This window comes from Chaetomium strumarium (genome assembly GCF_033439665.1).
Source record: "Chaetomium strumarium strain CBS 333.67 chromosome Unknown B0T15scaffold_5, whole genome shotgun sequence".
In the NCBI taxonomy this organism is placed as follows: domain Eukaryota; kingdom Fungi; phylum Ascomycota; class Sordariomycetes; order Sordariales; family Chaetomiaceae; genus Chaetomium; species Chaetomium strumarium.
The window spans coordinates 2,983,026-2,997,205 of record NW_026944433.1 but is presented as its reverse complement, the minus strand read 5'-3'; the positions used below and the strand labels follow the sequence as shown (position 1 = coordinate 2,997,205).

At 51.1% G+C, this 14,180-nt stretch overlaps 1 protein-coding gene across 1 annotated transcript; it reads left to right on the top strand.

The window, feature by feature from the left end:
• Positions 1-751: 751 nt before the first annotated feature.
• On the top strand, positions 752-7,126 carry B0T15DRAFT_512906 (ankyrin repeat-containing domain protein; the record flags this gene model as incomplete). Its single annotated transcript, XM_062868010.1, has 8 exons — positions 752-929; positions 1,774-1,892; positions 1,960-2,025; positions 2,102-2,314; positions 2,454-2,553; positions 2,742-4,179; positions 4,271-6,782; positions 6,875-7,126. 8 exons carry the CDS (start codon positions 752-754, stop codon positions 7,124-7,126), a joined length of 4,878 nt encoding a protein of 1,625 aa, XP_062720579.1.
• Between the last annotated feature and the right edge of the window lie 7,054 nt (positions 7,127-14,180).

Sequence of the window (14,180 nt, the reverse complement as noted above, 5' to 3'; positions counted from 1 at the left end):
ATCCGCCGGGGGAAGGGTTATCCCGGCCTTTATTATCTTAGCCGGGCAGGTCTATATGTCCTAGTAATACTAATAACCCGAATTAGACCCCGAGATAGCGATTATTACATCGGCAAGCGGTTACTCGAACGATAAGATAAGCCTCGAGTGGCTATAGCACTTTAAAGAGCATTTATAACAAGGGATGGTTAGGAAGTACCGGCTCTTGATCTTCGACGGTTATAGCTCGTATTTTACTTGGGAATTCGTCAAGTATTGCGAGGATCACGATATTGTCCTATTCGGCCTACTGCCAAATCTTACGTATCTAATCTAGCCGCTCGATATTATTGTCTTCTAGCCATTAAAGCACTACTACGTACAGGAGCTTGACATCCTAGTCCGCGACGGTCTATTCAATATCATAAAGATCGAGTTCCTTGTCGTCATCCAAAAAGCGCGTAAACAAGCCTTTAAAAAAGCCACTATTCAAGCCGCATTCAAGAAGACTAGGATCTGGCCATTCCAGCCCTCTATTGTTCTACATGTTGTTCAGGGGCGCCAGGCAGTTCGAACGCCCTCGCCAATAGCCGACCCAGCTCTCAATAGCTCTCCATTCGGCACCCCTATTACACTATGGCAGATGAACAAGATAGCTGACAAGCTGGCTAACATCGCGGGAGACGTTGACAACGTTCAAAGATTCATCAAAGGCTCGCTTATTATAGCTACTGAACTAGTCCAAGTCAAGCGTGATCTTTAGAGGACAAAGATGGCCGAGGACATCGCCAACCGTCGAAGGCTTCATAAGAACAGGCCACTACAGTCAGGTGGGGTCCTTATAGTTGCTCAAGCACGTCGGATGATCAAGGTCAGGGAGGATGACGAGCTTGCAAAGGCCAGGCGGGTAGTTCAAGCCGCTAAACAGAGGGCTCACAACAAGATCAAACGTATGTATGCAGATGCGGCCAAGGAAGCTAGAAAATGGAGGCTGACTGGCAGGCTGGGCCCTGCAGAGGTTGTAGAGGAAGTGGGCAAGATACGGCTATTGAAGAGAGTGTAGATAGTTGACGACGACGATGTCGTCGAAGATGGCGAAAAAGTGGACGTTTGGCTGATGTGGGCGCATGGATGGTGACCACCAACCTGCCCGGCGGTTCGTTGGCTGGCCCGAAGAAAAGCGGGGCGGGTGGGGGGGGGGGGGGCCACGAGTACTTAGCTCGACATAACTTACCGAATCGAACCGCAGCGCCTGACGAAGCGAACTATGCAATGCTACGCTGTGCCCGCGGCTGAGCACTGCGGCGACTGGGGCTCAATCAAGCGACGCTGCTCAACCCCCAATGTGCATCGGGCCTGAATCGGATCGACTTTCAAGAGGGGCATCGCTCAGTGAAGCGCACCGTCTCACGGCATCACGCAGCACATTCGTCACATAAGGACCGGCACTGGTGATGGATTCCACTGAGGATGGAAGGACTGAACCTCAAGGCTTGGCAGTCTGGAAGGAGACCGAGAGAACAGACTATGAGTGCGTAACCCCCGGCCCTTCAGCCTATGACCAGAGTCTAGCAGGCGTTCCCTCCCAATGACTAACAGAGGAGCGTAATAGAGTCGTTGCTGTCCATGGGCTGTACGGGTCCCAGGGGAGGACGTGGGTGCATGCTGGCACGGGTGGTCCCGACATATATCCTGCCTCATGGCTCGTGACGAAAGTCTTCGACAATACCTGGGCACGCATCTCTAAGTATGGGTAGCATTCAACGGGATCCGCTTCCATTTTCACTCTTGAAGGGGTTCGAGCAGAGGCCACCAGGCTTCTGCAAGAGCTGGTCGACCTCCGGAAGGGAGAGAAGAGCGAAAGACCGCTTATTTTCGTCGCTCATGACATCGGGGGAATCATCGTCAAGGAGGTGCGGTTCCTGGCTTCAAAGGCTGCTCCTAGTCCCCTGGAGTGCTAACGTGGTGTTGCATGCTAAGGCTCTTCGCCTCGCAAAATACAATCCGACCCGTTTCCCAGGCATCGACAGCTCGGCCATAAGCTTGGTATGTCCCCAGCCTCTCTTCTAAACTGGCCTTTATTTGTGTTAATCAAGGGTGGCATGGTAAACCCTGGGGCCAGATATTCTTTGGTTGTTCTCACCGGTTTGCGGAGCAGCAAATCATGGAAGAGAGCATGCTGAGATTGATCCTACATGCAAGCAAACGACAGATGCCGTCTTCCACGATCATACGACGAGCAAAAGACCTCTCAGAAGCTGTCACGGAAGTCAACAACGGGTTCCTACATGCCAGAATCCTGATACAAAGGACGGTGGTCAACATCTTCTCGGAGGTGTTGGATCAAGACGAACAGGCAAGGACTATACTCGTGTTGATTCATCTTCGTCTTCATCTTCATCCTTCATTCTAGCTAATCGCAAACGGCACAGGTCTTTGACAAATTCACGGCTACTTTTGATATCCCCCTCGAGGTGCGATTTGGGATCCCGTTCCCCCACTCAGCGCTTCCATACGCTCCCCGGCTCAACCACATATACCGGAACAAGCTTCAACGAGCCCTCATATATGAAAGTACGTGGCGCTGGCCTTTCGGGGCCCATGAACACTGCTAGTAACTTGCATAACCGTTGCTTAGACACATCTTTGAGCGCGCCATTCTTGGCTGGGCTGAATGCGATGAAGGAAAAGACGCCTCCAATCGACCTCACCTTTGCCAATCCAGTTACTTGAATGGATTGGTGAGCATCCTGCACTTGCAGATTGGGTCAATCAGCCCAAGTCGTCACTGCTCCATCTCTACGGCCATCGCAATATCACAGAGGCTGCGCAGTACGCCTTCTGCAAGCTAGACGCAACTCGCAGGAGTCCATGGGTCATGGGCGAACACGTCCTGCACTTCAAATTCGACAGTCACGATGTCCGTCGAAAATCTGTAGGAGATATGGCGAGGGTCTTCATGAATGCCATTCTCATATATCGCAACCACATGAACGGGACCATGGGAAACGACCTGAAACCGCCTCCTTTCTCGGATTACTGGCACGATGAGGATGCATGGGCGCCCTTTAACATGGTGCGGAAGGCTGCGGGGTCGTCATGGCAGGGAATCTATATTATCGATGGATTGGACGAATGCGACGAGTCGCGGAGTCTCATCCTGGCCGAGTTTCTCCGTGCGGTGAGATGCTCTGAACAGCGGTTCAAGGTCCTGGTCACCAGCACATCCGGCAGAAACCAGGACATCAAGGACGCCCTGAGTGACCAGTTCACCATCGACGCTGATCAAGCATACGATGCATCGGCAGGAAGGTTTGGTCCAGAGTTCGACTCGGAGCATCTGCACCTGGTCGAATCCCTGCTTCAATCTCGCCCCAAGTTCCCAGTGGAACAATCGCGGACTAAGATTGATGATCTTCTATCTAGTTGCCAGCCCGACATCCTACTACGTCGCCAGGTTGCTGAGTGGCTGCGGATGACCTCTCATATTTCTTCCCAGGCATGTCTTGCCCGAGAAGTTGAACGTCTTTCACCCCCCAGCCCTGAAAGACTCTACAGGAGGATTGTCGAGGAAATCCCTCCTCGGAGGCTGTCCTTTGCGCTACTGGTATTGACTTGGGCTCTGCATTCATTCCGGCCACTGCGACCGCAAGAGTTGGGGATTGCCTTGTCTCTGTCCGAGGAGACGGAAGGAGAATCGTGGATACCAGCCACAGTCGCCGAGCTAGAGAACTCGGAGCTTGCCACGCAGATTGCCGATTGTTTCGGTCCGATGGTCGGGTTTGTGAACAGCGAACTTCAATTCAATGGGTCTTGCGCGCGCCGCTTTCTTTCCGACTACTTTTACTCCTCCGCGAAGATGTCGGGTGCAGACTGCCACCGACATTTAGCCGAGGCCTGCTGCCGGTACTTCACGATTCCCGAGGTTCGGCATCGTCTGGAGGGTTTTTCTCAGAAGGAGCCTCAGGGCGAGCCTGAAGGGCTCTTCCTGGATATGGAAGACTTCTTTCCCTACGCCATGCGCTTCCTGCCGGGCCATCACGACCTTGCCTTCGCGCTCGCCGAGCAGCCTGGAGAAGAGCAGCGGATACCTGCACCCTTCTCACCAGCAGTCCCTTCGTACATCATGGCATTCTACCGAAAGAACCCGGAGTTCGGTTACTATTCATTCGGCAAACATGTGCAAGAGGATGGCCGATAGTTCCTTTCACGTTGCCTTGTTCATGAGACACACGAGCAGGCCGAGGAGAAGGTAGACAATTTCCTCACGGCGGCACGCTACGGGCAAAAGTTTCATTGTGCGCAAGGATTTGGAGCCCGAGTTCGGTAGCAACGAGTCCGCGCTCAAAGCTGCCCTGATCGCTGCCGCAGGATCCGGCAAGGCCGCCATTGTGACTGACATTGTGACGCACATGGCGAACAATGGCGTACCAGGGTCTGACTGGCCCCGTGGGCCGCTCTGTCGCCTTTCGTGGCTCGGCATGCACGATTTGGTCCAACTGCTGCTGGACGCAGGCGCATCGGCGGACGTCACGTTTGGAAGAGAGGGACTCTATGAGGGCTGGAGGCCTTTAGACTTCGCGGTGGCGCGGAACCACGTACAGCTTGTCGAGCTGCTCCTACAGCATACCGACCTGCAGTCCGAAGACGTCCTCCGGAAGAGCCATCTTGTGAAGACGGCCTCGAAAGCTGGCTATCACGAGGTTCTGGCAATTCTTATCCAGCACGGAGCGGATGTGAGTCATGTGCCTCAGGACGGTACGACAATCAGTCCGCTTCGGCCAGCCGCCTCGCGGAGACATTTTATGGTGGTCAGGGAGCTCATCGTCGCCGGGGCCGGTAAAGATCTTGCCGAAAGCAACGCTGGGCAAGGCCTTAGTCTCGCGGCACTGGCGGGTCATATGAGATGTGTCGAGGCGCTATTGGACCTCGGCGTGCCGGTCGAAACCAAACATGACAACTATGGAACCGCTCTCTCCTGTGCCGCATGCTATGGACACGCCGACACATGCCGCCTCCTCCTGGACCGCGGGGCGAGCACCGAGAACACCGAAGGGTGCTGTTCCATCATCGCACATGCCGCCAACTCGGGCAGCCTGGAGGTCGTCAAGCTGTTGCTGGAAGAGGCCGGCACAAACATTGATACGGCTGTCAACAACCAGACTGCACTCATCACAGCCACGCAAGATGAGTTTGCCACGTCCCGGGACATTGCCCGCTATCTCATTGAGAAAGGAGCGGACGTGAACACAGCCAGCGAAGGGTCTAACACCGCCCTGTCTCTGGCAGCAGAGAACGGATCTACTGAACTTGTCCGCCTGCTCATCGCGGCTGGGGCCAAGGTCAACGTCATTGTCGACGAAAGGAAGTGGTCCCCACTGCATGGTGGATTGCCCTTTGCCGACGTAACGCGGGCTCTGTTAGAGAACGGCGCTGACATAGAGGCCGTTTCCAACGATGGTACGCCACTGTACTGGGCGGCTTTCTGTAATCACATCGACACCGTGAGGGAGCTCCTCAAGATCAAGGCCAACCTTGAATATGTGTACAAGGCACCTGGAGAGGGGTTTGTCGATGACGGCTATACTGCCCTCCGAGCTGCCGTCGCGAACCACCAACCCGTGGTGACAAGACTCCTCCTCGAAGCCGGCGCAGACGTCAACGCCAAGTTAGCCTCAGACGGAAGCGGCCCGCTCCATGCCGCAGTGGCAATAGGCGATGAGGAACTTGTCGAGCTCTTGCTACAGTACAACGTGGACATGGAGATGAAGGACGACCTGGGATACACGCCCTTGCACAAACTTACCTCTAACACGCCGGTGTCGCTGGTGGCACGGCTTGTCAAACGTGGAGGAGACCTTGAGGCGCGCTCCAATAGCAAGTTCAACCCGCTCTGCAGAGCCGTTTATGAAGGGAACTTCGCTGTGGCGGAGTACTTCATCAAGAAGGGAGTGAATCTAGGAGTTCCCGTACCCAACTACGGCAGCCCACTACACATCGCATGTCGGTTCTCGACCTTGGAGATAGTCAACCTATTGCTCCGGAACGGCGCCGATGTCGACTTCATCGACCCCGAGCAGCCTGGAACCCCGCTAATGACGACATGTTTGTATCTCGGCGCAAAGCCTAACAACAAGAACTTGAAGGACATCTTGGACTACTTTCTAGGCGAAGGCAACGCCGACATCAACATCACCGGTGGCATTTACGGCACTGCGCTTCACGTCGCTTGTCTCTGGGGCGACCCGGGCATGATCCGTCTTCTTCTTGACAAGGGGGCAGATACTATCACCACTGCCGACGAGATTGGTAGACACCCCCTCCATCTTGCTGCGCTACGTACAACAGAGCACATCGATGTGTTGTTGGAGCGAGGTGGAGACGTTCTCGCCAGGGACAAGATGGGGAGGACAGTTCTTCATGCTGCCGTTAGTAGCGGCCGGGTGGAAGTCGTGGAAAAGCTGCTGCCACTCATCAGCGACGGAGTGAATGCCAAGGACAATGACGGTTGGACACCGCTCGTCTGGGCGGCAAAGCCTAATGGCGGCGCCTATGGCACCCAACGAGATGGACAGCTCGCCGTCATTGAGACTCTCTTAAAAGCCGGTGCCGATCCATCCTTGACTGGGGAGGGTATCCGGCGTACCTGGACACAACTGGAGGTGGCCGTTTACCATGACGCGGGCGATGACGTCGTGGCGCTGCTCTCTCCGGAGCCTAAGGAAGACCCGAGAAGGCAGAGATTCCATATGAAGAAAGGGATAAAGCCGAATTCTAATCCCTGGTGCGACGCATGCATGCTGGTACGTCAGATATATCCACCCAGTCCATCCCCTTGTTGTTTACTTACGTTTGACTAACACATCATACCAACTCACTTAACCCGATCACACAGCCTCTCTGGGGAGAATACTACCACTGTCAGAACTGCGAAGACTTTGACCTCTGCTTCAAATGTTATCGTTCCAAGAACACGATACATGTCGACCACACTTTTGTAGAGAGAGGCGACGAGGTTATTGTCGGGCACGATGAGGAAGAGCCAGGCGATGCACAGAACTCGGAGCCGGCGGAAGGAGAGGGTGAAGCTGGAGAGGATAATGCCGAGCACGGGAATGAGGATAGTGATAGTGACGATTCATGGTGACAATACGGCTCTCCGGGGGATTGGTGAAATATAAGGCCGCTGCAATCCGTTGCTAGAATCGAAGTACCTGTCTCACCCATGTCAGAAAAAGCCGCACTCCAAATGATGGTTTTGACAGATGAAGTCAAGCAAATTAAATCCCATCGAAAAGAACCAGAAAGGGGAAAAGAAAAACAGGGAGAAGGGATAAGAAAGGGAAGCTAAGAAGAGGAGAAAAGGAAAGAAGAAAAGAATGGCGGGAAGACAACAAAGAACGGTAGGAAAGAAAGAAAAGAAAGGTAAGAAAGAAAGAAAGGAAAGGAAAGGAAAGGAAAGGAAAGAAAGAAAAGAAAGGTAGAAAGAAAGAAAAGAAGAGCAGGAAAGAAAAACAAACAAGAAAGAGAAGAGGTTAGTTACATGTATTCGGCTGATAGGAAAGTTGATGTACGGCTTATTTTGCCTAGAGGGAGCCTGTCAAACACCGAACCTAAACTCTAATCCTGATCAACTCTACTTCTAGCCAGCCTTTGCCTTTCTTCTTCCGCCTTCCCCTATATTACTATGCCCATTTCTGATTCATAACTGCTATACTAGCTATCGTCTGTACACCACTACTATTTACTAGGAGTGCCTAGGTGCTGGCGCATCGATGACCCCGATCAACAACAAGGCAAGAGTGAGGCCACCGAGGATAATCAACACCCGGCTTCCCCGAGTCCGCCCTATGGCAGGTGCCAAGAGAACACTAATAGCGAAAGACGTAGAGAGAGTGGTCGGTAACTTCAAGTTAGGGTACGCCGGCAGAGGTAGCACTCATGAGCACGGGATAAATATCAACATGACAGCCAATGCAAGCCACCCTTTCTCTCTCTTGATCCAGCGCCATACGCCCTTTCGAAAACTGTACCTTGTGGTTAGGGGCAGCGCCCGTATCGCGACTTTACCCCCATTCAGCCGCTTCATCGATGCAGGACCTGAGCTGTCGGTTGGTTAGGCTGTTGGATTCCTCTCCAATACCCTGAAGGCTGTCATCGACCGCCGTGGCCGAGTCGAGCACCGCTCCGTACCTAGTGGGTACTTCGCTGCCGCCCTGATGTTTCAGATCGAGACGCCCTTTCAACCATATGATATACACCGCCGCTATCCAGAGTAGGACAAGGATCATTCAGACACTCAACTGAACAAACGAGAAGCCCCATTGATATAACTGTTCTAATAGTTAGTCAAGTTAAAGTTAGCTGGTTGACAGGGTCCTTTTCTTAACCTACGCCAAGCGGTTGGCAGCTGCCGTTCTGCTCCATATAAGTTATATTCTAAGTCCTATTGCCCCCAACCGTTATGAAAGCTTGGTTGTACCTATTCCTATATGGGCTCTTGTACGTTCGCGGATTTACCTAGCTACTTCTAGGGTACGACGGAGGTAGATATAAAGCAGAATGTTGAGTGCTGATTTTAGGATGGTCTGGTTCATCGATTCGGTCTCAATATCATTGAGGTTGCCATCCTTATTAAGAGCGAGGAACCTGTAATTCATAGTGTCTAGGTCAAAGTTGGTTAGTATGCTAATTAATAAGCGAGATCGGAATCATCGAATCTATCATTAGACTCTTGACCTATATACCAAGACGGTTCCTAATAGACAGCATCCTAGTGGGTCCGAAAAGCCATAGTATAACGTACATGATAAGCGAGTGACCCAGACAAGCGAATGACCCACTCTCCACTACCCTACAAACATTATCCTCAATTACAAAACAACAAAACTATCAACCAACTACAATTACATCAGAAACGGCTGAATCAGATGCTTCTGCAACCTCCTGGCAAGTGCGGGCATTATGACCAGGCTTGCCGCATACACCACAGCACCGAACCTTTGTACGACCCCCACCAGCACCACTACCATCCAGCTGTGTTTCTTGCATTGCCTCCCCACCTATACCCCCCTGGCTTACCACCTCCTGTGCCTCCTGCACAGTAAGTGATCCTCCAAGCCGCATACGTGTTTTTTTGGCTTTCCGGCGCTTGCTTAGCGCCTCGTTAGCCTTGCGGAGCGAAGATACCTCTGCCTGAAGGAGGGCCACCTGGTGTATTATAGCTATCGTATCCTTGGTAAGCTGGTCTATAGCAGCCAACATTGAAGTCGGGGAGCTATTTTGATAGTTGGCAATGCGAGTCTTGATAAGCGTTGACTGTGACTCGGCTTCTCGAGGGTTGTATGGTGTCTGGAAGACCTAAGATTATATAGTACCCGGCCGTGAGATTAGGGGTGTTGGTATACGAAGCTTGATATCTAGCTTCGAAAGCACCCTCTCTGGATCGTATGGCATAAGGCCAGCCCCTGTAAAACTACCCTGTATATTCCTCTTGGTAATAGAGGCAAAGAAGGCCGTACGAAAGGTATAAAGAAACTCGAGCTTGCTTATATGGTTGATACGCACGTGTACCAAGTCCTCGATCTGGCGACCGTACGCCTGCTTCAACGGCCCAAAGCAGCCAATATTAAATGGCTGGAGAAGGTAGGAGGAATATGGAGGTATATAGAGCATAATAATGTTGTTCTGCTAGTAGTAGAGCTCGAACTTGGTCGAGTGGTGGCTTTTATAGCCATCGAGGATTAATAACCGGTATTTGCCCTTTGTCCGAGGCATTATATAGTAGTCGAAGTGCTTGATCCAATCAAGGCCTACTATATTAGTAGTCCAGCTGTTCTCGGTGGTTGCAATACGCTAGTCGGCCAGGAGGTTGCACTTGGTATACTAGTTGACAAGGTAGTATTGCGCGGCCAAGATAATGAACGGAGGGATAGCCTAGCCGAGAGCATTGACTCCCTAGATTACTATTACCCACTTGCGATTGCCAGGCTAGGCCAGCTTAGCCTTGCTCCGGCTATCTGAGGTTGTAATAACTATACCCGTAAAGATGATACCTATTATAAACCCGGTCTCGTCAAAGTTATAGATATCGTCATCTATGATACTATATTTGGCTTTAGTGTTCTATATAAGCCTAAACCACTTGCGAATAACGTCTGGATCTTCGTATCTAGCCCTCTGGTAGTTGTATCTATATGTATATCGTGTACGGAGCTCTGGCCGGCGTTTGACCAAGTTATAAGCCCAGCGTTTGCCAACAGGGAGCGCGTCGCGTTCGCACAGTAGTTGGTTGGCTATATCTTCTATACTATATAACCTAGGCGGGAATACACGTGCAGATAGCTCATTGACATATTGAACTATCGCCTTCTCTTCTAGATCTATGAGCTTGCGCGAGTTGGCTGGAAGATCGTATCGTGCAGGCTTGCCGGCGCGTCGGCGCCCTAGGGTCCTACGGTCAACCCCATAGATTTTAGCTGCGGCTCGTTCGCTTAGATTCTTGTCGTTTTGAAGAGCTTGGAGAGCCAAGATTATCTGGCCTTCTTTTGAAGTAGAGGGCATTTTGGATGGTAGAGGAAATTTTGTTGTTGAGTGCAAAGATGTTGTGTTGTGTAGGAAGTGGGTCATTCGCTTGTCTGGGTCACTCGCTTATCATGTACGTTAACGTATCTTATAAGCGAGCGAGACATATAAGCGAGCGAGACATATAAGCGAGCGAGACACTAAGTTCTTGGCACGACGCGTCCTTCTTCAACCACCCCCAACAGCGCGTTTTTCCTATAACCAAGAATGTCTTCCGCTTTAAAGGAAGCTAGGGTAATCTTGGCCCTTCAAGCTCTTCAAAATGACACGAAACTGAGCCTCCGAGCCGCGGCCAAGCTCTATAACGTACCAGTTTCAACCCTCGGCCACCGACGTACCGGCCGAGCTGTACGATACGATCTTCTAGCTAACTTACGGAAGCTCACCGATCTAGAAGAGAAGGCTCTTATTCAGTATATAATTGAGTTATCCGAGCGAGCTTTTCCACCAAGACTCCGTGGTGTAGAAGATATGGCCAACTAACTGCTATATATATACGACGCGCCCCCTGTCGGCAAGCTCTGGGCCCATAACTTCGTCAAACGCTAGCCAGCCCTCCGTATACGTTGGTTGCGTCGATACGACTACCAGAGGGCTAAGTACGAGGATCTAGAGGTCATTGGCGAGTGGTTTGCACTTGTACGGAATACCAAGGCCAAGTACGGTATTGTAGATGACGATATCTATAACTTCGACGAGACTAGGTTTATAATAGGTATTATCTTTGCGGGCATGGTGATTATGACCTCTGATGGCCGTAGCAAGGTAAAGCTGGCCTAGCCTGGCAACCGCGAGTGGACAACGGTGATCTAGGGAGTCAATGCTCTTGGCTGGGCCATCTCTCCGTTCATCATCTTGGCCGCATAGTACCACCTTGCTAACTGGTACACCGAGTGCAACCTCCTAGCCGACTGGCGTATTGTAACTACCGACAACGGCTGGATAACTAATGCTATAGGCCTGGATTAGATTAAGCACTTCGACTACCATACAACGCTGTGACGAAACCACGGGCAGTCCTGCCTCTGAAAGGGTTCGCCGGTCGAAGGTATCTGTTGGTCGGACTGTAGGTCTCGGTGAAGCCAAAAGGTTCACAACAATGCTTGCCGCAATGTCTGCACAATAGATATGGGCTATTGCTTGTAATATTGCTCACTGAGGAAGCTAGCTATCTGAATGAGTGGCAGAATGGTAGAACTATATACAGCTTCCTCCTCTAGGTGTCCCGTACCTAGATCTTTGGAACATTTGGAACAATTGTTGTTCTCATTGTTCCATCTGGAACAACGTTCCTTGGCGTTGTTCCCCAGGAACAATCGTTCTTGGCATTGTTCCTGATTTCCTCAGTCCCCATTGGTTCTTTCTGATTCGCAATGATTGGATACGGGCACCGCCCGTCGACCGTGCAGGTCGGCCCCCACCGGCCTCTGCAGGTTAGTTCATGACAAACGCCTCGGGCAAAGGGCAAGTACCGGCTGTTGATCCTCGACGGCCATAATAGCTACTACTCGACCGAATTCGAGCTCTATTGCCAGTAGAATAATATCATTACGCTTTATATACCTCCGTATTCCTTGTACCTCCTCCAGCCACTTGATATTAGCTGCTTTGGGCTACTGAAGCAGGCGTACGGTCGCCAGGTTGAGGACTTAATACGCGTATATATCAACTATATAAGCAAGCTCGAGTTCCTCTATAGCTTCCGCGAGGCCTTCTTCGCCTCGATGATAGGGAAGAATATCTAGGGTGGCTTTGCAGGTGCTGGCCTTATACCGTACGATCAAGAGAAGGTACTATCTAAGCTGGATGTAAAGCTCCGTATACTAACGCCCCTGAACTTGCAGGCCAGCATACTACAACCTTGGGTATTCTAGACGCTATACAACCCTCGAGAAGCCAACTCGCAGTCAATGCTCATCAAGACTTGTATTGCCAACCATCAAAATAACTCCCTAACTTCGATGTTGGCTGCTATAGACTAGCTTACCAAGGGTACGATGGCTATAATATACCAGGTGGCCCTCCTTTAGGCAGAGGTATCTTCGCTCCGCAAGGCTAACGAGGCGCTAAGCAAGCGCCGGAGAGCCAAAAGAACATACGTATAGCTTAGAGGATCGCTTGCAGTACAAGATGCAAAGGATCAACTGGACTAGAAGGCCGTGGTTGGGGAGGTGGCGCAAGAAAAGGAGCAGGATAGTGGTGGTGCAGGGGGGGCTCGTACGAAGGTTCGGTGCTGTGGTGTGTGCGGCAAGCCTGGCCATAATGCCCGTACGTGCCAGGAGGTTGCAGAAGGGTCTGATTCAGCTGTCTCTGATGTAATTGTAGTTGGTTCCTAGTGTTGTTGCGTTGCAATTGAGGATAGTTATTATAGAGTGGTGGAGAGTGTCTCGCTCGCTTATATGTCTCGCTCGCTTATAAGATACGTTATATTGTCATTCATTCCGTTTCCTTCTCAAACTATTGGCTCATCTATAAATTAGTTAATAGATGAAATAAGTTACCTATAGGTTTGACTACCTTACGAGCAAAAAAGCTACTATTATTGTGTCCATTTGTAGAATAGGACGAGATAATCATCAGTAAGGTTAACACACCCCCTATCATATATGACGTACGCCACCATAGAGAAGCTGACGAGAGGTATGAGATAGTTCTCGCCATCGCGGACGTAGGTTCCAATCGCTGATGTATAGCCTGTCATGGCACTCGCGATAGTAGGCCAGGCTAGTACCAGAACCATGATTTAACTGGTACACGTCATGGCCGATCTAGAGCGGAGCTCTCATCTTGTCGCAAAGTCTTGTGATATCCGATAAGTTGACGTGACAGAAGCTTCCCTCTCAATGAAGACGGTGAAGAACGAGTTGTAGGTGATTGGGTCGGTCTGCATGCAGCTCCTGAAATAGCCGGAAACGGCTTTCCACGAGCAAAAAACCAAAAAGGCCTGTCCACCTCGTCCTATGACCTAGAGGGGTTACTCGTAGTTAGTAAGGGTACTAACCCGATACATGGTGCTTACGCGGCCCTCTTTCCGGCTCTGCCGCCGAGCAGCTTCAGTCTTGTTTCCCTTCCGGCCACGAAGTGTCGCAACTTGGCAAGGGAAATCACCGGATTTTGATCCAATTGAGCCTTGTTGGCCATGGATAAAGAGGTATACAACGAAGCAAGAAGCATGAAAAGCCGCCAGGAGGCATTGAAGGTATGGGAGGAGTGCTGGGAGAGCTTGCTGCAGGATTCCATAGCACATTGACCTAAGTATATAGTTAGAACATGAAAATGAAATACCAGGAGGGCCGAAAGGACTAAATCAATCAACGAGGTGGCGTCTTTAGTGCCTGAACAGAACTTTTGACGTTGGACCTCTATACGAGCGCACACGTCGCGTGGAAAGGATAGTGGGTGCACGCGCCAACCCAACCAAGCCCTTTTCCGTAGACTAGTTGTCGCAATGGCTCACATTGGCCTACACCTACCAGACCGCCAAAAGCAAGGTTTTCACCACTTTTAGTTTCTGCATCATGCAACATCTTCAACATTAAACACATCTTCATGATCACCACTTCCACTCGTTCCTCCCACACTAATCACAATGCAGAAGGGCACATGTAAACCCAACC